This window comes from Ruditapes philippinarum, unplaced genomic scaffold (genome assembly GCF_026571515.1).
Source record: "Ruditapes philippinarum isolate M1 unplaced genomic scaffold, ASM2657151v2 ctg1590_1_1_1_1, whole genome shotgun sequence".
In the NCBI taxonomy this organism is placed as follows: Eukaryota; Metazoa; Mollusca; class Bivalvia; order Venerida; family Veneridae; genus Ruditapes; species Ruditapes philippinarum.
The window spans coordinates 17,621-43,333 of record NW_026855673.1 but is presented as its reverse complement, the minus strand read 5'-3'; the positions used below and the strand labels follow the sequence as shown (position 1 = coordinate 43,333).

The following is a 25,713-nucleotide window of genomic DNA, read 5'->3' as shown; positions in this document are numbered from 1 at the left end:
ATTTCATCCAAACTTCACAGGAATGTTCCTTTAGAAGTCAACTTTAAAAATTGTTCAAAGAATTTAATTCCAAGCTGAACTCTGGTTGCCATGGCAACCAAAAGAAAAAACTTAAAATATCTTCTTTTAGAAAATTGAAAGAGCTAGAGCTTAAATAGTTGGCATGAAACATTATCTAGTCATTGTCTACCAAGTTTGTTCAAATAAATGTCCTGGGGTCAAAATTGGCCCCTCTCTGGGTGGTCATTGATTTTTCTTATTTGTATATAGTAAAAACTTAAAAAATCCTCTTTTAAAAAATCAAAATAGCTACAGCTTAGATATTTAGCATGAATCATCTTCTAATGGGTGTATACCAATTTTGTTCAAATAAGGGCCATTGGGTAAAAATTGGCCCCACCCCAGGGGTCATTGATTTTCCTTATATGTGTATATTAAAAACTTATTAATAACTCTTCTTATAAAATACCCAATGAGCTAGAGTTTAGATACTAAGCATAAAATATATTCTAGTCAGTGTCTACTAAGTTTGTTCAAATAAAAGCCCTGTGGTCAAAATTGGCCCCTCTGGGGGGGGGGGGGGTCATTGTTTTTCCCTGTATGTATATAGTAAAAACTTAAAAAAAACTTCTAATAAAAATCCCAAAGAGCTGGAGCTTAGATATTTATCTTTAAACATCTTCTAATGGGTGTCTACCAAGTTTGTTCAAATAAAAGCCTCTGGTTTAAAATTGGCCTTGGCCCAGGGGCCTATATACAGGTGAGCGATTTCAGGGCCATCATGGCCCTCTTGTTTCCTGATATTGTTATATCTGAGAAGCAGCAGCAAATTAAAAAAAACATAAACAGGAGCCGGGACCCTAGCAATTGCATTGCTTTACGCGACTTATCTTTAAAAGCGATATTAGTGGAGTTTACTATATTTCTAACATATTTTGTGTAAAAGAATAATAGCTCTTACCTGTTTAAATTTTCACGAGATACAAATTACCTCCCTTACAGTAAATTTTGTTAAAAGCATACAAGTGATGACCTTTAAACTATTATTTTGTTACTTTTTTTCTAAGTTACACAATCATGACAGTACATTGACAGAATAAGCTATTGAGATGTGACACTGTGGCCATAAAGTACACAAGAAAATATATGCAAAATGTATGCAAAAAAGGCCTAGTATTTGGAAACTTCTTCAATTTTTATTTTCAATACATGTTTGATGTTAAAGCTGCATGCCTCTAGATGAGCCAAAACAATTTAAGAAAATCAACCTAAAAAAAAATGTACTAGGATTTTAAGAAAAGTATAAATATTTATAATTTAAGTAATACTTCATATGTTACATATCACTATTGACTGATATTGCATTATTTCTCACCATATTTGTACTACATGACTATTGCAGGAAGGGCTTCATTTTGGCATTTATTTGGTAGTTTTCCTGAATTGAAAGTTATATTTGCAATGTGTAAATACTTCCTTTGTTCACTTCAAAATAGTTTACTTTTTAATACATTTTCAAAATTTTCATAAAAGTCGTATTAATCTGAAGGCAATTTGCTTTAAGAATAATATTGTGTTTTCCTTTCATAGCTGCAAATGTTATAAGCTTGTCTGTTTCAAAGAAAAAGTGGAGCTATTATGATTGCAAAATCTTAAATGTAGCCCTTTTTTCAACCAATTTTAAAGGTATCAACACAAAAATAAGATTATTTAATAATTACGATATTTATAGATGTACAGTAAACTCCACTTAAAACGATATTCAGAGGACTGCAGAATTTATGTCTTTATATCCAGGTACATTGTTATATCTGAGAGGCAACCAATTTGAAAACAAGAGTCTTGACGGCAGCATCGTTATAAGCTGTATAATGTTTACTCTAGTTGTAAGACAAGGGGAATAATTCTGAATGCAATATTAAGGGGTTACCTAGAAATTTACATGATTTAGTGGAGGTGTGCCAATCAGTAAATGATGTTGTAAGATAATCCTAATTATGACCTTGAGCTGCAGTGTATTACAATTGCTACATAATATCTATTTTTTTATAAAATTCCTAATTTTGAACTTTAGTAATATTTTTAAGTCAATAATGTAGTATATCACCATATTTATTGCTGTAACATGATTTTGGGTCATGATCAGATTGCGAGCTGACCATGAATTAAAATAAACATGTATGACATTAACCATATCGTACAATACCTTTTATTGACCACTTCTCTGATAATAGATAGACAAATAATGATAATAATGACCCGTTTATCAGAAAATTATCTCTATGGTGTTCAACATTGCTTGCTTTCATGTTTATAACAAACCGTAGAGTTGTCTTTACAAATGTCCATGACTGATACTGTTTACTTTTATCAGACTTCAGCGGATCAAAATTATCTAGCAATATTTGTGTCCAGTTTGTATGGCTGACCATTTAAAGTTTAACTTGAGATAACAAGGAATTGTAATTTTTGTGTAATTTATGAACACTTTAATAACAGAAGATTAAGTATTACATTATAGAAAGTGTTAACATAATAAAATTATAAGAATACAGTGAACTATGAGTTTTGTGGCATCACCATTATGGAACTATATACCACTGGTGTTACTGTACTTCGTGTTAAAGAAGGTTTTTGAGGTGTTTTTAAAGAGACGGAGATTGCAGGCAGCATTTAAAGATTTTCCTGGTCCAAAACCGGAATTCTTTGGTGGGAATACACATCAGGTAAGTTTTCTTTTGATTTGCTCTACCCATTTCTATATATAGATGTTTGATGAGATAAATTTGTGGTTTGTATATTTAGCTGTTTGTTCCATATACATATTTTAAGTAAAGTAAAAGTTATTATTGTTTTACCGTCTTTAATACTTTTAGCATAATTATGTATTAAGTTTAGGTTTAAACATATTTATTGAAGCTCATTTATGAAACAAGTTCTTGCAATATTTATCACTTTTGAGTCCCCTCCGTACTGGTGTTGAGTATGGTTTCTACTTGAGTAGGGCTCCAACCCATGATCTCTGGGTTGAGACTTGAGAGGCAGACGCCTTAACCACTAGGCCACTGCTACCCTTATGATTAAGTAACTGTAATTGTTAAAGTTAGGCTTTTAATTTATTACACTTTTCCCAAGACCTAATCCAATCTTGATACAGTGAAAAATTTGACTGTGAATCAATAAATTTTGTCATAATTATTTAATAACGAATATCATTTAATTTGGTTTATACCTTACTTACTTTTTTCAATTTTGAAAAGTAAAGCTGAAACTTTGAGGGCTATTTACTATAATAGGCGAACCATGCTTTGTGAGGGCACCATGTGTTTAACTTTTGTTTGAGTGCACTCAAGTGTACAACATGATAACATTACTATCACAATACTGACAATCATCCTTATTAAGTCTTTTCCTGCTGATAAGCCAAGCCATAATTAGCATACAGTATAGAGCCAGGCAAGCTTACACATTCATGCCATCAGGCAAGGCTTTATACTGTTCATAATAAATATTTTGTTACTGAAATCCCTTAAAGTTTGAATGAACTGTTCCAAATTCAAAGCTGGACAAATCCATTATACAAATTCAGAAGGTCAAGGGTTAAGATCCAGATTATACTAAATCATGAATATTTATTAATATACACTAAATGACCTGGTCATCTCGAATGATAAAGATAATAAACAGATTAAGTAATGGTCAGCAATGTTATACTGTTATCATTGGCCATCACCTGTTATTTCCCACAATTCCTTTCAAACTGAAATCTTAAAGGTGATTAGCCAACTTTAAAGTAAAATTTCAGCATTAAAGGTGATCCTCTTAATTTTAGGGGATAGATATTGATTTGACTATTCCCTTTGTCTTAATTTGAATTGAAACTCTATATTAAATTACTGTAGTAAAACAAATATAAGATTTTATGTCATTAAAAAATCCTTGCATTATCACAACAATGGTTGCTGGCAATATTTAACCATTATTTGGATAGTATAATTGCAAACCCATCTTTGCATTATTATATCAAAGCCAAGATTGGCATCTGACTTCCCATAAGCTTGCAGGATAGCATCTTTTATTGAAAACCGAACATTAATTTAAAGGGTAAAAAGCTCACAGTATGACACTGATCTGTCACATGAAAAAGAAAATTTAGTATTACAAATTTAGCAATGAAACCGCTTCATTTGTAAATACTTAAGCATTGATGTATTGATGTTTTAAAAAATAACTAATATTGAAATATTGATATTTATACAAAACTAAGTCTTACATAATTATCTAATATTGTAAAAGAAAAAATCATTTGATTTTATAGATAACTGGAGATTATGCGGGGTTGCTACGCATGGCTGATTATGCTCACGAGTATCCAGGGGCGTTTCCAGCTTGGACCGGACCGGCTGAGGCTCAGTTAATATCTGTCCATCCAGGCACAGCAAAAGTTGTATTATCTGGTACAGGTAGGATGTTGAACTTGACATTGAACGTGATTACAGATTTGGGGTATCAAATTTTAGTATTCTGCCCACAGGCATTCGTCACATTTGCTTCGCTAATAATGATCAAATATAATGAAATAATCTCCTCTTGATCATCAAGAACAAAATTACAACAATACATATTTTATGTAGTGAACGGGTGCTGGATAGTTATTTTGTTCTTGATGATCAAGGGGAGATTATTTTATGATAATTTGACCGAGCGCCTGTGATTCTGTCAGCATTTGTATGCAAATGATTCAAACTAAGCTAGTCCCAAGTGCAGGCCATGATTAGCCAGCATTTTTGTGTGGTCTGATTTTGGTCTATACATTTAGAATTTTTACCTAAAAATGATTTACAGATGTGATGGACAACTCCATTCATATTCTGCATGGTAAAGTAAAATTCATGTAGAAAAGGAAACAGATATTGTTTTACACTTAACCTTGTCTGTCTTTTGTTCTGTTTGTCACTCCAGTTTTCAGGAATGACTTGTGTCTAGGCTATATGGTTGTCACAGTGCAGTAACAGGTTAACTCCTATTTAATCATATAAGGAGTAAACTTATTACTGCACTAAGGTGATGATATAACACACAATGTTGCCTGTAAAACAACTATTTAATACTTCTTTATATTTTATTTATATTCCCTTTTCATATGCATGTATATTTAACTATGAAATGCTAGGAATGTCAAATCCTTAAAAATATATAAGTAAGTTATTTTTAAAATACATATCTTATTAAATATACCTGCATCACTTTGTATTATCGGTAATTTCATATTTTTCAGATCCAAAAGATGAATTTTCATATGCATTGATGCGTCCATGGATAGGTAAGTTGATATATGTATCGATACTTAAACTTATAAAGATTTTGAAAAAATTTGCCAAGCAGAATTATAATGCTTAATTTATTTTCACTAAATAGAGTAAATTCTTCAGTTTTTAATCAGCTTGATGATCATTTCAAGTTTGTTATTTATAACTTTATAATCTTATGATGGACATATCAAATTAAAAACCTTTGAAGGTTGAACTTTATTTCTCAATGAAACATTCCACGTGGAACACAATGTACACAGTGGATTGGAAAAATAATTATAGTCGGTGACTTTTTATGTTAACTCCATTACAGAGAGCTTTGACAGATTATAACCCTTAGAATACATTGCAACAGATTCTAACAATGTGACTAGTACAGACCAAGATCAGTCAGCACCTTTGTGTCGGCACATCATGGTCTGTACATTTCATTATTCAGTCTGAACATATATTGAAATTTTCCCCTAAAAATGATAAAAATGGTCCAGGGTGTTCAGATTGTAAGATGGAATTCCATTTAAGATATTTAGAGTGGTAAGGAGTGTTGCAGTTTTTCAGTTTTTCTCATGAACAGACTCAGTCAAACCAAGTCAACAATTTTCATGTACTCTTTTCCCCATTTCTTCCGAGAGACTTCAACTTTTCCAGATTTTTGATAGATTTTCATTTTCAACTATTATTCTTTCAGAAAATAAGTTATTATTAAGAATTGAATTTATTTTTACCTGAGATCTGTATGTTTTCAATAAATTTTTTCATTCTTTTTTTTTGTTTCTCATACTTATTTTATTTTTGCTTTTCATACGTATTTTTGTTTTGTTTTTTGTACATATTTTATTTTAGTTTTGCATACATATTTTATTTTAGTTTTTCATACACATTTTTTTTTAGTTTTGCTAACTGAAAAAAAATATGTATGCAAATCTAAAAGAACAAATGTATACAAAACTAAAATAAAACATGTACGAAAAAAAAAAAAAAAAAAAAAATATGTATGAAAACACAAAAAATACATATGTAATAAAAAAAAACATAAGTGTAAAAAAACAACAAAAAAAAAACAAATTGCAAATGTCACTTTTATGCCACTGTATGAAGTGGTATTATCTAAATTTAAGTTTACAATGTAGAAAACAATGATTTATTACATGCTTTTCGGTGGTTTATAGAAATATATCAGTGATATAAAAACTGGTAATTTCACTGTTTGAAACAGTGAAATTACCACTTTGATAATTTCACTGTTTTGAATTTAAGCCCCTTACGTTGTTTCACTGAAATACCAGCGTGCACAGAACTGGGTACCAACTTAATGACGTGACGTCGTAAATGACGTCACGTTGTATTATTATTTGGCGCGCTTTTCATTCAGTATTAGGTTTAATGTCTTTTTAAAACGTTTCTTTGCATATAATAAAAAGAAAATTTGTTTAGTTTAGTGTAAGATCAAAATATATTTCACCTTGTGAACACCAAAAGTTCATATTTCACTCGTGGCTGCGCCACTCGTGAAATATACCTTTTGGTGCTCACTCGGTGAAATATATTCCGATCTTACACTGAACTAAACAAATATCCTCTATATATTACAGGAGATGGGCTGTTGTTGAGTAAAGGTAAAAAATGGGATAGAAACAGAAGATTGATGACACCTGCTTTTCATGCTGACATCCTAAAAAATTATGTCATTGTATTCAGCAGGAGTACAAAAGTTCTAATTGTAAGTTTAAGTGTTAATTATCATAATCTAGCCATTTGCTAAGGGGTGCTCTGAGTCATCAATTAGCCTTATTAATCGGCCAGAATGGTTTTCACCCAATTTAATGATTTACTGATGCTTGTTTCTGTTACTGTCTAATTGATAGAAATAAACATTGCCTGAACAATAATATATTGAAATCTCTTTGACTGTCAGTTAGTATACATTTCTGAAATTCAGATACATGTATTGATAAGAGCAATAGAAATGTATCATTTAAGTATTCTTATGAAATATTTCTTTACTTATTTTCATGAAATTTTTGAAAATTTATTTGAATGTGTAATATTGTGGAGTAACCAAAAGGCAGCAACATACACATTATCATTGGTGCTTACAACCTACGTTAATTACCAAAAGTGGTCAAAATATACATAAATAGCCCTTACTGCGTTAGTAACTGCGTTAGTAACGCAGTAGAAATATAGTTGTAAATACTGAAAAATCAGTCATTAATCGCACAAAAAATGTAAAATATTACTTGAATATTGAATCCTTTTACTATTCCTAGTACATTTTTCTCAAGTTTGATTTTATTGAGACTCATCTGGAGGCATGTAGCTTTAAATACTATCAACATAATTATTCATGGTATTACAAACTTTCCATTATGGTACAATTCACTTTAAATATTACATATATACACATGTAGATGTTCAATGATCTTTCAGGATAAATGGCGAAAATCAGCTGGTTCAGAAGAGGTGTTTCATCACATAAGTCTTCTTACATTAGACAGTATGATGCAATGTCTTTTTGGTTACCATAGCAACTGCCAAAATGAAAAGTAAATACTTAAATAATTATACATCATTTGATGATTTGAGTAAAGTTTTTTTAGTTGATTAGAGTGAAATTTTAGAGGGTTGACCACAAGACTGTAATATTAGTCCTTCTTTATTTCGTATATTAAGTTACTGCATTTTTGCAGTCAACCCCCAGATCAAATGATTTTGTTTGTGTATGTTTTATTTTATTTTTGCTTCAATTTTTTTTGTCTAAACTATTTTTTTTACTACATAATTATACATCCTGTGGAAAATAAAATGAAGACAAAGAATAATTAAGACAATATATATCATGAATATTTCAGATATAAATGTACAAATGTAAATAGTGAAAGAACATCAAATTTACTTTGATTCTTACAGAATAAAAGATTTTTATATTGCATTGTTTTATTTTAGTGAATATGATTAATTTTGTACAAGAAAAAAAATTGCACTGTGAAAAATAATTAAAAAAGTTATAACCAAAAATAAGTTTGAAATGTGGAAATAGACATCATTGTCTAGCAGAATGAATTTTGTATTTAATTGATTAAATTTTTTACATAATTTGTTTTACGGAACATCGGTTATTCTACTCACATGCCCATTGGTGCCTGAAATAATGTATGGAAGGGCACCTAAGGTCTTTCTCCATTAGTAAAGCTGGAAAGTTGCCATATGACTTATACATGTACTGTGTTCAAGGTGTGACGTAAAACTCAACTGAAACATATTTTATTTCAGAACAAGGCATCCATATATTCAGGGTGTTTACGATGTATCGGAACTTATTGTCAAAAGAATCATCAAGCCTCTACACCACTATGACTTCATCTATTATAACTTTACAGAAAATGGGTAAAAAATTGCCTTCATTTTGTCAATAATTCTACATCAAATATACAAAATATGATATCAAAAAAGTAAAGTAATGATTATTTAGGCATAGTTTAACAAGTAAAATATGACAAATTGCCACCTAAGCGCAATAACTGGTTAAATCCTATTAAATTGGTTAAATCCTATTAAATTTAGAAGGACTTAACCAGTTACTGCACTTACGTAAGGAAATGACATGAAACAGTGACTTTTGTTAATAAAAAATAATTTATTATTTAAAATACACTCAAAGTCATATACACCGTTACCATTTTGCAAATCAAAAAAGTTTTTTTTTTTTTTTTTTTTTTTTTTTTTTTTTTTTCAGTAAAAGCATTTACTACAACTTTGATAGAAGCTTTTTTGATATTATAAAATTAATGTTAAAGGGCTATTCATTTCATACATACATGATCAATACTTGTCTCAGACATTCAGACAGACCAACACACCAGCAGGGGTTAAGGTGTATTACTTTCAAAATGTAATATGTATAACATATAATATATTTCAGAAAGAAATTTAAACAAGCATGCCATGCTATTCATGAGCATTCAGAGAAAATAATAAAAAAGAGAAAACAGTTGTTGAAGTCGGAGGCAAAGGGAGCAAGAAATGTTGATTTCTTAGATATCCTACTTACTGCAAAGGTAAGTCTTATTAATTTGGTAGCATATAATGAAAGTTTTCAATGTTTCAAGGAATTTAACCTTATTCTGAATATAAGGCTGTATCTTCCACAACAGATAAAATGATTGTTTTTTCTAGTTAAAGAATGATTGGTCACAAATAAAATGGAAAGTATGCATAGCATCATTACATCATTGTTCATATTTTTGATGATTATTCATTATATCAATTCATTCTATTGACTGTTATTTATAACATCATTTAAGAAATATAATATATCCCGCTCAATAACATCACTGTTTGGAGTTTGAATGTGACAAATTATATCACGAGGGCATAGCCCGAGTGATATAATGATGCGCATCCGAATGAAAAACTGATGTTATCAAGCGATAAAATCACCAATTTGGATATATTATTTCGATTCTAACATGACATCAACAAATAAATGCTGCCGTACCTGATATTAAGCGAAATTGTGCCTGATTTGTTCCCGTACTTATTTTCAGCGCGTCGGATTCTTTTAGTGGTTACGTCACATGTATGATGATTACGTCGCATATCTAAATATAGAACGTCAACTGTGACATTATTGCATAATAACACACATTTTCTGTCGTGTTAGAATATATAATTGATCATTGTTCATTACATCATTATTATTTCTTTGACCATTATTCATAACATCATTATTCAATTGATAATTATTTAATTGATTATTATTCATAACATCATTATTTATTCTTTAAATCATTATTAAATACATCATTTCTTTTTTCATCATTATATTTATTTACATGTATATCATTGTTTAGTTATATCATTACTAATTATATCATTATTCATTATATCATAACTCATTTCATCTTTATATTACAATTGATTAAATAATTATTTAATTTACTACAAGTCATTAAAATTACCATTATTTATTATCTTATAAATCTTTGACTATTTATTTATTAAGGACAATGATGGTGACGGCATGACCGATCAGGAGATTCGTGATGAGGTTGACACGTTTATGTTTGAAGGTCACGACTCAACAGCCAGCACAATATCCTGGTGTCTGTATAACCTGGCTAAACATCAAGCCTGCCAGGACAGGTGTAGAGAAGAAATTCTCAAAGTTGTCGGCAAAACTAAAATACTGTCATGGTATGCTCTAGTTATTTACTTCTTAGTTAAGTTAAATAATATTTTTTTTAGCTTGATTCTGATGAAAGTCTTAAGCTTATTTAATCCAGTGTTCTGTGAATTATCTGGAACAAAAACCAGTACTGGTATCATTAATTTGAGGAATTATTGTCCCGACCCCATCAGGGCTTGAACTCTCCATCTCATGGTTAAGAGGTGAACATTATGGTTGCGACCACATCAGGGCTTGAACTCTTGATCTCATGGTTAAAATGTGAACATTATGGTCGCAACCCCATCCGGGCTTGAACACAGGTTCTCATGGTTAAGTGGTGACCACCTTATTCACTAAGCCACCATTTCTATTGAATATACATTGTAATGTTTGTAATACAACATGATTAACAGGATAAATTAGCATAATATGTGTTTAGGATTACTGAGGGTCCCCTCTGCAATTATTTTTTACCGTTAAAGTTATTTTGGATACAAGTATGTGATAAACAGACTATTATATTCATGAAGCTTCATTACTAAATTTATTGAACTTGTCCAGTAAATTCAGTATTGAACCTACACTCATTCAGTATCCTCTATTAAAGGTTGAATGGATATGAATGTGTAAACATTTTTTATTAAGTAAAAAACTGCTGTCCTTCATATGGAAAAAAAATGCTTGTTGTGATATCTTACTATACTTATGTAATAGTGACAGAAATAATCTATATTTTGTTCAGGGATGATCTTACGAAGTTAGAGTACATGTATGCATGTATACAGGAAAGCATGAGATTGTTTCCTGCTGTACCAAACATATCACGTTGTCTGGAGAGAGATCTCGACCTGCCTGATGGCCGTGTCATACCTAAAGGTAATCTATTTTTAGCATGATTTCTAATGCTTGACTGTTGTTGCTGATGTAAAATCTAGTTTTAAGCATACCACAGGGTATGTGGCATTTTAAGTTTTATTATCCCAAACAACATTTTTGCCCCAATTCTGAGGAAAAAAAGATAAATAGAAACTTGATGAAAAAATAATGAATATTTTATAGCACTTTTTGTCTTCCAGATCAAAACAAAAATGCTTCTTGCAGTTGCTTAATATGACAGCACAATTTTTAATTGCAGCAATGTCAATTAAATGATAAAATATATCAATGATATAAAATATGTATAAGATTTTGTATAGTTGAGAAAACCAAAAATATCCCATTGTTTTTACTAAATATTTTCCTGTAATTTTTACACCTATTTTTTATAGGTAAACCTTATAGCCAAACTTTCTCATTTAACAATGCACATGTATAACTTTTATTCTCCTGAAAGTTTCTTAGATAAGCACTTTTCTACCACTATGATTTTTAACATTAAAACTTTATTCTCCCATTATTATTTCAGATATGAGAATTACTGTCTCACTGTTTGCAGTGCAAAGAGATCCTGAAGTCTGGGATAATCCTAATGTAAGCACAATTTTGCCTTAAATTATTACCATACTACTTCCAACTTTTAAATCTACCTTTGTTTTTTTTGTGAAACTATCATTCTATTCTATCATGTGAAAAAACTGTTTCATCTAGCTAACAGGAAGGTAATTCTACTGCATGCTTGGGACTATAGATCAGTAATGCTGTAAAGTGGCATTATAATTTTTACACAGGGTTGGTGTAACCTCAAACTCTACAAAAAAGTACACTAAATTTACCGGACAACTAGAGGGTTAGCTTATACAGATTTGCCCTTGTCTGTCATTCTGTTTGTTTGTACAGACTGACAAAACAGTGGTATGTTTTGGCATCCAATCGTATGAATATAAGATGGTGGAAGTTTATAAAGATTTCATGATTTATTCACATGATACGCTAATTTCAAATTGACCCAAATACTTGATCCTAAATTTGATCCTTATTTTGACCCAGTGATTTTTGTATTTTGCATTTTTATTCTTAAATTTTATTCCAAAATGTGTTTGTTTCATTGCGTTTAATGCAAATTCAGCAACGTTTTACATTTTATATATGGATCATATTATTTTTAGCCTAATATGTAAGTTTCATATAGCATTAAAATAAATGCAAGAACATTTGACCCTGATCTTTTTCTTTGTGAACAGGAGTCATATGGTCACTTTTTTATTGAATACTGGTATTCAGATAAGCATAATTTTAGAAGTTACATATTTTTTTGACCTTGACCTTTTGTTGACCTTTCAGGAGTTTGACCCAGATAGATTTACAAATGGTAGTAAAATATCCTCAGTGTATCATCTCCCATTTTCTATAGGACCAAGGTTAGTGTTTAATATATTCTAGCTGTTTTCTTGCCACCTGCTCAATATTTAAATAGCATCATTATTTATGAAAATTTTGTGTTTGAGTCATCTTTTTATATGCAAAAAGTGACAAAAATGGACCTTTTTCAGCCTTTTGACAATAATACCAATATCTGTGATATTGCATTTGAAAATAAAGTTTTCTTCAGGGTAATCCAAATTATTAAGGGTTCCATTTAATTCAATATTAAACAAATATTATTAACTTGATATCTACGAGAGTATATATAGCAGTTATACAAATTAGGCCTCTGTGGTCATGTGATAAAAGTGGCTGACTTCAAATCACTTGGCCTGTTGTCATGGTCACACCTATTGTTTTAATAACGCTATAGGGTCATCAATTTTTACATAATTATGAGAAGGCTATACAAGTCAGTGGTTCTACTCCAGTTCTTGCTTTTACATGAACTATCAAACATAGTGTTTTTTGAGTTGGTCCCTCACCAGTTAAGCTGGAAAGTTATCATATGACATTGACAGTGTTTGTGTGACCTTGGCTATAACCTACATTTGTAGATCTAATTAAACATGTGGCAGAGATATGATATGCATCAAAACATTTGTTTATTAGGAATTTATTCTTTCATATTTTAATTTTTATTTCAGAAATTGTATAGGGCAACACTTTGCACTGACACAGGTCAAGGTCGTTATCTGCGAACTGTTACGTCATTTCAAACTTGACCTTGACCCTGAAAGAAAAGCTGAACCAGAATGCATTCTGATATTGAGAAGTAAAAACGGACTTTATCTCAAAATAAAACCAGTTTAAAAAAATGTGTGTTAAACTTACAGTAGAATGAAACTAATCCAGAAAAAAGTGTGCCTACCACAGAAAAGAAATAAAGAAGTGCATAATTGATAAGCACATAATAAATTTGAGAAAATATTTTCTTTTAAAGAATTGACTACTTGTGTTCATAATTAAACTATAAGATTTTTTTCTGCATTAAAACATGACAAAGAAATAGTTGTTTCTCTCAAAATCATACCGTCCTAAGCAATAGGATTTTTTCTTTAAATATAACCAGTCTAAAGAAAATCTTTATTTGAAATGGTGTATGATGGGAAAGTTTATCTGGCATATAAATTTCCCGCTAATTTATTCGTCTGCACAAATTTGAACTGTCAGTGATACGTAACTTTTACTAGAGTGACCTCCCTTTACTTATACCATGTAATGCAGGCATAAGCTGGCGATTATTATGCAAATCACTCATATCATAGTCGGTTTTCTATGTCTATCACACCTTAAATTGTTATAGGTAAAACAAAAACATTGACTGGTTTGTAAAATTTGATGTAAAAGAGTAAAACAAGTTAGAATTGAGGAAATTGGAAGAAAAAAACATTGTGTCATATGTAAAATTGGTTTTGTTTGGATGTATATGTTTTTAAAAGATAATAATAAAGTATTTGTTTTCTTGTCATATATTTTCTTTGTTATCTTTATTTTTATGCATTTTGATGAAAATAAGCATTCTGCGTTTTATTCTGGCTCTCATGGGCACATGAGAAGAACCACTGGCGTTCCGTAAGCTAGCTAGATATCTTCCTCACATAGAAGCATCCAAGTCCTTTAACAATTTCCGCTATTGTTCATATTAGGAAGCTATTCAACTTGCAGACGAAACGCCGGTGGCTCTACTTCGATGCCCGTTCATGCCTGAAATAATACACGAAGGAGTACCTGAGGTCTTCCTTCACCAGTAATGCTGGAAAGTCGCCTTTTGTTGTTCACAATGTTGCTGTGACGTAAAACATAACCAAACAAGTTTTTAAAGCAAGTACGCATGATAAATTGCCCTTTGTAAAAGGTCGATAATAACTGAAAAGGAACATACACCTAAAACATCAGAAAAACCGAGCATTGTTGAAACTGGAACACACCTTCTGGTTGGATGCTTGCTCTGATTTACGAGGGGCATATTTTCATAATTGGCAACGGCAGAGAGTTTTTCTTTACATAAGTCATACATGGGAAAAAATGATTGCTTAGTAGAATCTTTCAGAATATTCACCATAGTCACACTTTTCAAGCCTCAGAATCTATTTTTGAAATGTTCTTTAGGTATACTGTTTATAAACTGGTAGAGAGCGTTTCCGACGGCACTACAGGTTTCGAACCAGCGACCGCGAAGTCAAGTTATGGATTTAACCAAAGTCACAAAGAGAGAGATCACGACTATAAGCGGAATGTAGCAAAACCTCAATTCTGCTTGAACTAAGGCTTGCCGGTGCGCAGGTGCATTATCATGGAGTAATTTGATCCTGCGCACCCCAGACATTGGATTCTTTGGAATGTTGTGATTAACTACAGCAGTGAGAACATGGTCACTTTCAAATGTTCCATTAACACTACCCTCTCGGACACAGCGACACGGGCCATTATTCCATCACTGTCAAAAATAGAGCGTAAATAACTCTTTGTCAAGCAACAACTGAGCGAACGATGATTACACCTACCTACATTTTGTTACTGAGTTTATTGTCGGGCTAAAAAAATATAAAAAAATAAAGCCACGTTTCATCCTCTATGATCATTTCTCTCAGGCGTCTAGGGTCGTGATCTTAAAACCTAGTCAATAAGGCTTTTTCAACTCTCTCAGAAGTTAGCTATTTCATTGCACGTGCAAATCGTGCGAAAAATGACTGTTGGTTAGAAAAATCAATAATTTTTCCAACGGTATATTATACATGTACTTCCACGTGCAAATCATGAATAAATTAAGTGTTTGCCACTTATTAAAATATACCCTCGTATAAAAGATAGCAACAAAACTAAAGGTACACAAGCAATACTTTTTTGTCACAAATGTATATTGTAACGTATTCAAAACAGTATTTCGAGTCTGGCCGGAAATCAAATCAGATGTCATTCATTGCGCCAATATTCTTATTGTCGAAGGATTTTTGATGATGAAAGAAAAGAGGATTTTCATCATACAGTCAGCAAATAGTTTTTTATTTATAAATAAATATATAAGTTTAAAGGGACGCTACTAGTTTTTTTTGACATGATGGGACAGAAAATATTCTTGTCAGATTAATGTTCCATAACTTGTGTGCAAGATCATTTAGATAATTCCCTTTCTACATTTTTCTAGAATAATTATTCTGATTGTGAAAATAATTGCCCAAATTTGAAAAGCGTTGCAACGCTTTTCGCTCAAATCGGGCTAAAATTAGTACAAGAATAGCTTTTTAGCTCACCTGAGCTTGCTCAGGGTGAGCTTTAAGGATCGGTGAATGTCCGTCGTCCGTCGTCCGTCGTCCGTCCGGCCGTCCACAATTGCTTGTGAACACTCTAGCGGTCGCATTTTTGCCTCAATCATCATCAAACTTGGTCAGGATGCTCATCTAGTTGAAAGCTCGGATGAGTTCGAACATGGGTCATCTCGGATGAAAAACTAGGTCACAAGAGCTAAAAATAGAAAAACCTTGTGAACACTCCAGAGGTCACATTTTTGACCCAATCATCATCAAACTTGGTCAGGATGTTTGTCTAGTCAATTGCTTGGATGAGTTCGAACATGGGTCATTTCTGATGGAAAACTAGGTCACATGAGCTAAAAATAGAAAAACCTTGTGAACACTCTAGTGGTCACATTTTTGACCCAATCATCATCAAACTTTGTCAGGATGCTTGTTTAGATAATAGCTCGGATGAGTTCGAATATGGGTCATCTCGGATGAAAAACTAGGTCACCGGAGCTATAAATAGAAAAACCTTGTGAACACTCTAGTGGTCACATTTTTGCATCAATCATCATCAAACTTGGTCAGGATGCTTATCTAGTTGATAGCTTGGATGAGTTCGAACATGGGTCATCTCGGATGAAAAAGTAGGTCACCAGAGCTAAAAATAGAAAAACCTTGTTAACACTTTAGCGGTCACATTTTTGCATCAATCATCATCAAACTTGATCAAGATGCTTGTCTAGGTGATAGCTCGGATGAGTTCGAACATGGGTCATCTCGGATGAAAAACTAGGTCACAGGAGCTAAAAATAGAAAAATCTTGTTAACACTCTAGTGGCTACTGTTGTGATCCAAATATTCTGTTAATTGGTCTGAAAGTTTGTTTTGATGATTTCTAAGTCAAGATCGAACATGGGTCATCTTGGATGAAAAACTAGGTCACACCGCCCAAATATGGAAAAACCTTGTTAACATTCTAGTGGTCACATTTTCGACTCAATTATCATCAAACTTGGTCAGGATGTTTGTCTAGGTAATTGCTTGGATGAGTTCGAAATCGCATGTGAAACTAGGTCACCGGAGCTAAAAATAGAAAAATCTTGTTAACACTCTAGTTGCTACTGTTTTGATCCAAGTATCCTGGAAATTGGTCTGAAAGTTTGTTTTGATGATTTCTAGGTCAAGTTTGAATATGTGTCACCTGGGTAAAAAACTAGGTCGCACTGCTCAAATATGGATAATCCTTGTTAACACTGTAGTGGTCACATTTTTGACTCATCTGTCATGAGACTTGGTCAGAATGCTTGTCTAGGTAATTGTTTGGATGAGTTTGATAATTCAGGTGAGCGATCTAGGGCCATCATGGCCCTCTTGTTTCAATTTATTTTTGAGTGTATTTCTTTCTCCATTATCTTTTGCATATTTTCTGTTTTAAGTATCCCAGTTGATCTATATAAGAACTTATGATTATTTAATTTATAGGCTTTGGACCTCAGTGCAGTTCGCAAAGACTATGTTAGTTTCTTGTCAGCTGGATGAGAAAATGCACCTAAAAAAAAACTTACTCGAAAAGAAAAAAGTCATAAAAGGTTACATACTAGTACGTTGAATATTGTCATCAGAAATTTTATAGACTTCACAAACGTTGATATTTGCTCCCAGTTCATTTGATCTCATATGGGATAAATAATTATATAAGTTAAAAGGGACTCTACTGATTTTTCTTTGACATGACGGGACTTGAAATATTTTCCCGAGATTAGTATTTCATTTAATGTAGGACTAGACTATTAACTTATTTGCAACATTTCAGATCATTCGCTTTCTATACGGTCATGTAAAAACACTCAGTGGTGTCCCTTTAAACTTCTATACATTTGTAGTTATTTATCCCATATGGTTAAGGTCGTTGACTTTAAACCACTTGTCCCTCATCGCTGTGGGCTTGAATCCCGACAGGAACTTTTGGTTCTTTCATGTAAGCAAGATTTACAGCTAGCTTACGGAACGTCGGTGGTTCTACTCAGGTGCCTGAATTAACGCATGGTAGGGCACCTGAGGTCTTCCTCCACCAGTAAAGCTGGAATGTCGCCATATGACCTATACTGTGAGTGTGCGACGTAAAACAAAACAAAAATCATCCTATGTCTTTCTTTGTGCACTGTTAATGCACGAGCAAATACGCTGAATTAATTTCCTTATTAAAAGGAACGGAATGACGGCTTTGATGCCAGAACTGATAAGTTCTAGTAAATAATTATATTTAAATAATTCTATTTAAAGCTGTCAAGACTCAAAGGTGGTTCAAATAATTAACTAGTATATTGTGTATTTCATGTGCCATTTGCTAAAATATGTGTATACCTTAATTTGTTCACTTAATATATTGTTTTGAATTAATTTGCACTAAATAGTTATGTTTGAATTAAGTAGCCTCTCGTTAAACCAGATTTCTTTTCCCAACATTTAACATCATTATTTCCCAACAAATTTGACTGTGAAGTAAGGTGTACGGGGAGATAATTGTAGTAGTTACTCCTGATTAAGAAGAAACTTTCGTACTTAACGAGACACTTGTTTGGTCATTTTACGCATTTTTACACAAAAGTTAGAGGCCATTTCATAACAGAGTTATAAAACTTTGGGAATTAACAGCTGGTTTGAGAAGAAAGGAATGGAATGACATTTCTAAATAAAACCATAAACTGAAATTACTCTTTCGTACTTATTTCGATCGCGGGGAAGATTTCACTACTTCGGTAGGTACAGAATTCTGTTTAAAACATTTCTTTTAATTTTATGATTTTTTTTGTATGCAATGATGTGCGTTTTATAGATATGTATGAAATATTAAGTTAATGCTTTAATAAGCAGAAATATACGTATTTTCGTAATCTAATAATTGAATTGCAAATCACAAATCCAATGATTATCATGCAGGAAAAAATAGTTCTTTAACAATTTGACTGAATGGAATAAAATAATGAAAAATATAGGAAAAGAATAAATACATGTTATAATGACACGTCTTTCACTTATATATATATTGGAACGATGTTGTATAGTGTCTTTCATAACTAAAATTAAGAAGATAAAACATTGATGTTACACACAATCGCACGACATCCCCGTGCATTCAAACAAATTTATTGAGAAAAGGTACCTTACTAAATTAAATTAAATTAAAAGTTTATTCAGTTTTATTATTTAGTTGAGATTCCTGATGTCAAAGACGTGCTGTGTGATAGGGGCGGGGGTAGCTGGCCTGGCGGGTGTCAAGCAGTGCCTAGAAGAGGGGATCAAACCTGTCTGCTTTGAGAAGGACTTTGATATTGGTTTGTTCTTTAATATAAGTCTCTTTAATTTACCCTTCTGTATAAGTTTTTTTTCTGGACCAGTTTGAAACTTTGAAGCTCGACTTAGCATAGCTTACAAAAGAAATATATGTGAAAAACAACAACCCCCCCCCCCCGAAAAAAACAACAACAACAAAAAAACAACGGACTTGAAGACTGGCGTAGCTCTTTACTAACGGCATTAGTCAATTAAATTTTTAGCTCCCAGCATGCTATTTTTCTACATTTTTACTTTTTTAGAAGATGCAGTTTCCTGTAAGGTACTCTCTCATTATTTTCAACGGTTTTTAAGTTTATTTTTATTTCTTTTTAGCAAAGGGTTTTATTGTATAAAGCCATATTATGTTGAATAAAGTTAATCATTATGCAGGGAAATGATGACCAATATTTTATTTCTTTAATCTGTAATACACTTTCCCATTCATAAGCGTTTGAAGTTCATCGTATTTTGACTAATTTCTATCAACTTTAAGATAGCGAAATTTACCTTTAATTATTCAAAGTACAATATTGTAACAATTTGCAACTGACATTAAAATGTACACAGAGGCCTCAACGAGTTCATTAATTACGGTTACAAGCAAGTTGACGTAGAACTCCCGACCATGGTGGGTCGCTCTAATTTATATACAATTGTATATGTTTTCAAAACGAGGAACAGTTTTTCTTGTAGTACAAACAAGTCATAAGTTCATACTCATATTCTAGGTGGATTGTGGCACTACAGAGACTATGCGTCCAATGACCAGGAACCTAGCCTCTATAACTCGTGCAGTATCAACACGAGTAAAGAGATGACGTGTTATAGTGACTTCCCAATACCGAAAGACTTTCCCAACTTCATGCATCATACACACTTCAAGAAATACCTCGAACTCTATGCCGAGAACTTTGACTTGATGAACTATATCAAATTACAGGTAGTTTTAAGCTACGATATTTGTAAATCGACCTTTTTAATCAGTGTGACATGTGCACAACTTTAAACGATTTACCAAAACTAAAATCCTTTGCTTGGAACTTAAGATCGACTGTTTTGACAATTGATATTGATCAATTGATTGATTTATTTATTTTTATATCATTCATTTTGGAATAATTAATTAATTAATGATTAATGATAATTAGATAATTATCATTTTTGATTGTTTAACTGACTATTTATTCATTTATCTTTTATTAATTTATTAATGTTACATCTTTCATTTTGTAATGCATTCTTTGTAATTTGAAACACTATTCCAGACTGAAGTCATAAAAGTAGAAAAAGCAGATAATTTTGAAGAGACCGGCCAATGGATTGTTACCACTAGAGATTTGAAAAGTAACAAAACAAGTAAAGAAAAGTTTGACTTTGTAATGATTGCCAATGGTCATCTGACGGAACCTAACAAACCAAGTTTACCAGGACTGGAGAAGTTTAAAGGCAAGGTTCTACATACGCATGACTATAAGGTAGGTACTTCTTTCGTCCAAATAAGTAAACTGAAACAACCGCCAACATCATCATTATCATCATCATCTTCATCGTCATCATCAACATCATCATCTTCATCATCAACATCATCATCGTCATCATTATCAACACCATCATTATCATCATAATCATCGTCATCAACAACAACAACAACAACTTCTACTACAAGAACAACAACTTCAGCAACAAATGGACAACAAAAAATAAACAACAACACAACAACATCAAATAACAGTCTACCAAACTACCCCACTGGAAACAGTACATGTATAGCAATTACAACAACACATGGACAAAAACAAATAAACAAAAACACAACAACATCAAATAACAGTCTACCAAACTACCCACTCTAAGCAATATAGCAATTACAAGAAACCCAATCATTTAAACAAACAAGCAAACATGAAGAGTTGATGCTACAGTAGCGAGCATTATTCGAGTGTATGTCTTTTACCATTTAAATCTTTTATCATACATACGAGTATTGTAATAAGAATTGAAATACTTTGTATTGCTTAAGTTATATTCTGCCTTACTTTGTTTATTGTCAGTATTATTTATTTTCTGAAGCATAATATTTAAAGAAAATAATTTTTCTGTAAACTGAAGCCTTTTTGCTAAATCATTTATTCCTGACATAGAACTAATAAATGATGTGCATTTTTATATTTTAGAATATCGGTACCATTTATGTACCATTTATATTTATGCTGAAGCGTAAATACAAAAATATATGACTTTTTGCTGTTAACTTTTAAGCACAAATCCAATTTGCTTTTCAGGATTTCAGAGGTTTTGAGAATCTAAATGTACTTATTGTAGGGATAGGAAATTCGGCTGCGGATGTCGGATGTGAGCTAAGTCGTCATGCTAAACACGTGAGGATTATTTGATATATTTTCATATAATACTGCTCAACTAATACAACATTAACAATACCATATTTCAATTGCATTAACTATATGATTTATTGTGTGCCAAAATTCCTCATTTTGCAAAATCGTTTTTTCAAATGAGTAGCTATGTCATTTACATAATTTATAAAAGAATGATCATTTGTAGTTTAAGAAAATGGCTGCCTATTTCAGCCATAATAAAGTATATAAAAATACACGATTAAATGTTTTATAACACATCTATTTCTGTTTACACAGACGTTTATGTATCTCTAGGTCTACATGAGTACACGTCGTGGAACGTACACAATTCAACGTGCAGCAGACTTCGGAGTTCCATACGACCATATCGCTATCACGCGCTTCCGGCAGTCGTTATCATGGAAACTCATGAGACCGTACCATTTCTACAAGTTAAATCATCGCTACAGGCACCGAAACTATGGCCTGTCCCCAAACTTCAATTTTGAGTCTGCCGGTGTTACCATAAGTGACGACTTGCCAAATAGAATTCTTCTTGGTGCTATAAGTATACACAATGACGTCAAACATTTTACTGAAGATGGCGCTGTTTTTGTTGATGGCACACAGATCAAGGACATCGATGTTGTTGTTTTAGGAACAGGATATGTTTATAGCTTTCCATTTCTTGATGAGTCCATTATAAAAAGGGATGGTCACTTTTCGTATCTTTATAAGCTGGTTTGGCCAACAGAACTAAACCCATCTACATTAGCAGTTATTGGACTAGTCCAGCCGTTTGGTCCCCTGCCCCCAGTACTTGAAGCTCAAGCAAGATGGGCCGCACACGTGTTTGCTGGTCGCAGTCAACTGCCAACGAACGCTAAAAGATTGGACGCTGTAGAGAAATGGCGGGAATTTGTGAAACAGAAATACGTTGACTCACCGAGATATACGACGCAAATATATTTCATTCAATATATAGACGAGGTCGCTAAGTTCATCGGATGTAGGCCAAATCTTTGGAAACTATTTTTCAAAGATATCAATCTATGGTCAAAGGTGGTATTCAACCCCGCAACACCACCGCAGTGGAGACTTGAAGGTCCTGGAAAGTGGGAAGGTGCAAGAAATGCCATCAGTCGCGTTGAGGAAAAGACCTGGTACCCAATGCAAACAAGAAAAGCAGGGGACCATGAACGAGACGGACTCTACGACGGCTGGATAGAACTTTTTAAGAAACTTGCTATCGTAATTTTAGGGCTAATACTTATCAAGTTCTTGTTTTCAAATGGTTATCACACGTTGTTCATTAAAAGCTGAGAGCTAAATAAAATGGACAATTACATACATACTATTTAATTACAGACATTACATACTAGTCTAAAACTTGTAATGTTAGGAGCATTACACCCTTACTGCGCTATAAAGATTTGTATTATAAATGGTCTCGGATGTGCCAGCTGATCTCGGTTTGCAGTGGTTACATGGATTAAATCAATTGCAGACAGCAGGCCGAAGGGACATCATAATTCAATTATTGCCGTTTCTAGCGTGCTCTCATATACTTTTTCTTAACTTAGTTACAGTAACCTTCATCAGGAATCACATATATATGTACTTGTATAGCATTTTAGATGATTTCCCACGGTTTTCTCAATATTAAAAATAAGTTAAAAGCCAATTCTGTTGTTGTTCACTATGACAAAATTAATGTGTCTGCTATTTTGTCGTACATGTACCATATTAATCAAGGTAATACCGTGTTTTTCACATTGTCTCCAAATCATATTAAGTTTTGTAAAAAAAAAGCCTGAGCCGGGATATTGAAGTCAGTGACATGGTCTTTCAACCCGACTCCACTGATTTTGTGCAATGGACTTCTCATATTATGAATTTTGGTCAGTCGAAAAGAAGTTTAAGGGATATTAGTATAAAAATGAAGAAACGGAGCAGCCGACAATTATGAAAGACCGGTGGTGACATTTAAACTGCTTGAAATTTCGGGCTCATCTTCTCGAATTCGCAATATCAACTTCATGAATTCAACTTCATGAATTCACGTTTTAAACTTCACGAACTTAAATTTGTGAAGTCGAAATCGTGAATATTTATGAAGTTGAAATCGTGAATTTATGAAGTTGAATTCGCGAATTCCGTGTGCTGAAAAGTGAAAATCGTCAATTCACGAAGATGAAATCGGAAATTTATGAAGTTGAAATGTTCTAGACAATATACATCATTTTCCTACTGAACAACATTTGCAATCAAGATCTTGTGACGACTATAACAACAGAAGTCTCAAACCGAAGTAGAACAATTTCGTTGCATACAAAGGGGGTTAAGATATCCTTATTTTCGAAAGGTGTTAACTATTATGAATTTAAGATCCAATATGATTTAAAAGGGCTTTGACACTGAGCAGACACTAGTATAACGTTGCATGCATTACTATGGTGACTGATTTGTGCTATGTCGTATTTTCTCTCCGCGGGGCGCTGGACGAAAACGTAAAAAATACGACAAAGTCAACATGTCGTACTTTCGCTCCCCGAAGCTTCGTTGTATTTTCGCTCCGCGGAGGTTTGTCGTATTTTCGTGTTTCGCCTGGCACAATCAGTCACCAAACATTACACAACGGGCAAATACGAATCAATAATTCTCTAGAATTCTAAGAGAGATAAACTTAAGCTGACTTGCAATTCAAAGATTTTTTCTCCAATTTTATCTTTTTTCTTAAACAAATTCAAATTACCACCAACGACCTGAGCAAAAGCAAGCCCTTGTGTCAACGACATTATATAGTATATTACTGTTTAAATTACATTCTGATAATACGACATTATAGTATATTACTGTTTAAATTACATTCAAATAATTCGATATTATTGTATATTACTGTTTAAATCACATTCTAATGATACGACATTATAGTATATTACTGTTTAAATTACATTCTAATAATACGACATTATAGTATATTACTGTTTAAATTACATTCTATTAACACGACATTATAGTATATTACTGTTTAAATTACATTCAAATAATACGAATTATAGTATATTACTGTTTAAATCACATTCTAATGATACGGCATTATAGTATATTACTGTTTAAATTACATTCTAATAATAAAAAAACGTGTTTGTGGTCAAAGTTTGAAATTTTAGTCACAACAGCTCGCAAAGTCGGACAGATCTGCATCTCTTACGCCGGAAATTATTTAAAGGACAAATCTATTTCTCTTATTAGGTTTTACAGCATTTGCCTCATTATGCCTCAGAATTAGAGATAGTTTCCCTTCTTTTATAAAGGGGACACAACTTTTATAAAGTTTGAATTACGGTTTAAGAGCATTTTAGATGCTAATCACCTGATGAAAGAAACGCTGAATGTGAAATCATTTGTCATAAAAGAAGAAAAATGGAACAAAAATAGTACATTGACTTCCATATCAAACTCTTATAATCATTATATTTGTACACATTGTCAAAAAGCAACAATATCAAAAGGTGGTTCAGGTAATTGGCAAATGATTCAAATTTCGGAAGCTATAGCAGGGTACCTAAATATAAAAAAGCTTTTAAAAATGGAAATATTTTCATTCATGGTTGGACTTTATGATATGTAGCTCTCCGTGCACAGATCATCTAAAATTGACAGAATAATATTAAGTGGTTCCTCGCCACATCCGAGCATGATATCATAAGACTCGCCATCTTCCCATCTTTCCGGTGGGGAACCCCATTCACATCGTGTCGTACTGCACGGAAGCGGAAACGGAAATATCAATTCGACGTCTGCCTCTCCATTTGACATTGTTCTCTCCATTAACCCATGGTCAAACAGTCTTCATGCATAAGAAAATGTGTGTACGACACATAATATAGTTATACGTACCAGGATTATGTGAATATTCAATAACGGAAGACAAACGGTACAAAAATGGCAAAAATCAATAGAACAGTGAATATTTCAACTTATTTTATTGA

General features: G+C 32.4%; 2 protein-coding genes across 2 annotated transcripts; both read left to right on the top strand.

Moving 5' to 3' along the window:
* The first annotated feature begins 650 nt into the window (after positions 1-650).
* LOC132744072 (cytochrome P450 4A10-like) lies at positions 651-14,188 on the top strand. Its single transcript, XM_060732679.1, has 12 exons — positions 651-2,726; positions 4,319-4,463; positions 5,279-5,323; positions 6,905-7,032; positions 7,743-7,858; positions 8,586-8,699; positions 9,235-9,370; positions 10,318-10,508; positions 11,225-11,358; positions 11,888-11,952; positions 12,703-12,779; positions 13,431-14,188. The coding sequence occupies exons 1-12, from the start codon at positions 2,562-2,564 to the stop codon at positions 13,594-13,596; spliced, it is 1,482 nt and encodes a 493-aa protein (XP_060588662.1). The 5' UTR covers positions 651-2,561; the 3' UTR covers positions 13,597-14,188.
* Positions 14,189-18,643: 4,455 nt separating this feature from the next.
* LOC132744067 (flavin-containing monooxygenase 5-like) lies at positions 18,644-23,391 on the top strand. The gene is made up of 6 exons (XM_060732674.1): positions 18,644-18,784; positions 19,237-19,360; positions 20,090-20,301; positions 20,627-20,836; positions 21,644-21,739; positions 22,034-23,391. The coding sequence occupies exons 2-6, from the start codon at positions 19,249-19,251 to the stop codon at positions 23,039-23,041; spliced, it is 1,638 nt and encodes a 545-aa protein (XP_060588657.1). The 5' UTR covers positions 18,644-18,784; positions 19,237-19,248; the 3' UTR covers positions 23,042-23,391.
* The last annotated feature ends 2,322 nt before the right edge of the window (positions 23,392-25,713 follow it).

What these genes read in the sequence shown, in the direction of transcription:
- LOC132744072 (XM_060732679.1), top strand. Translation starts at nt 2,562, where the DNA reads ATGAGTTTTGTGGCATCACCATTATGGAACTATATACCACTGGTGTTA. An exon ending in AAGTCTGGGATAATCCTAAT is followed by an intron (nt 11,953 to 12,702) that starts GTAAGCACAATT and finishes TTGACCTTTCAG; the next exon opens with GAGTTTGACCCAGATAGATT. An exon ending in CCATTTTCTATAGGACCAAG is followed by an intron (nt 12,780 to 13,430) that starts GTTAGTGTTTAA and finishes TTTTTATTTCAG; the next exon opens with AAATTGTATAGGGCAACACT.
- LOC132744067 (XM_060732674.1), top strand. Translation starts at nt 19,249, where the DNA reads ATGTCAAAGACGTGCTGTGTGATAGGGGCGGGGGTAGCTGGCCTGGCG. An exon ending in TACATACGCATGACTATAAG is followed by an intron (nt 20,837 to 21,643) that starts GTAGGTACTTCT and finishes TTTGCTTTTCAG; the next exon opens with GATTTCAGAGGTTTTGAGAA. An exon ending in TAAGTCGTCATGCTAAACAC is followed by an intron (nt 21,740 to 22,033) that starts GTGAGGATTATT and finishes ATGTATCTCTAG; the next exon opens with GTCTACATGAGTACACGTCG.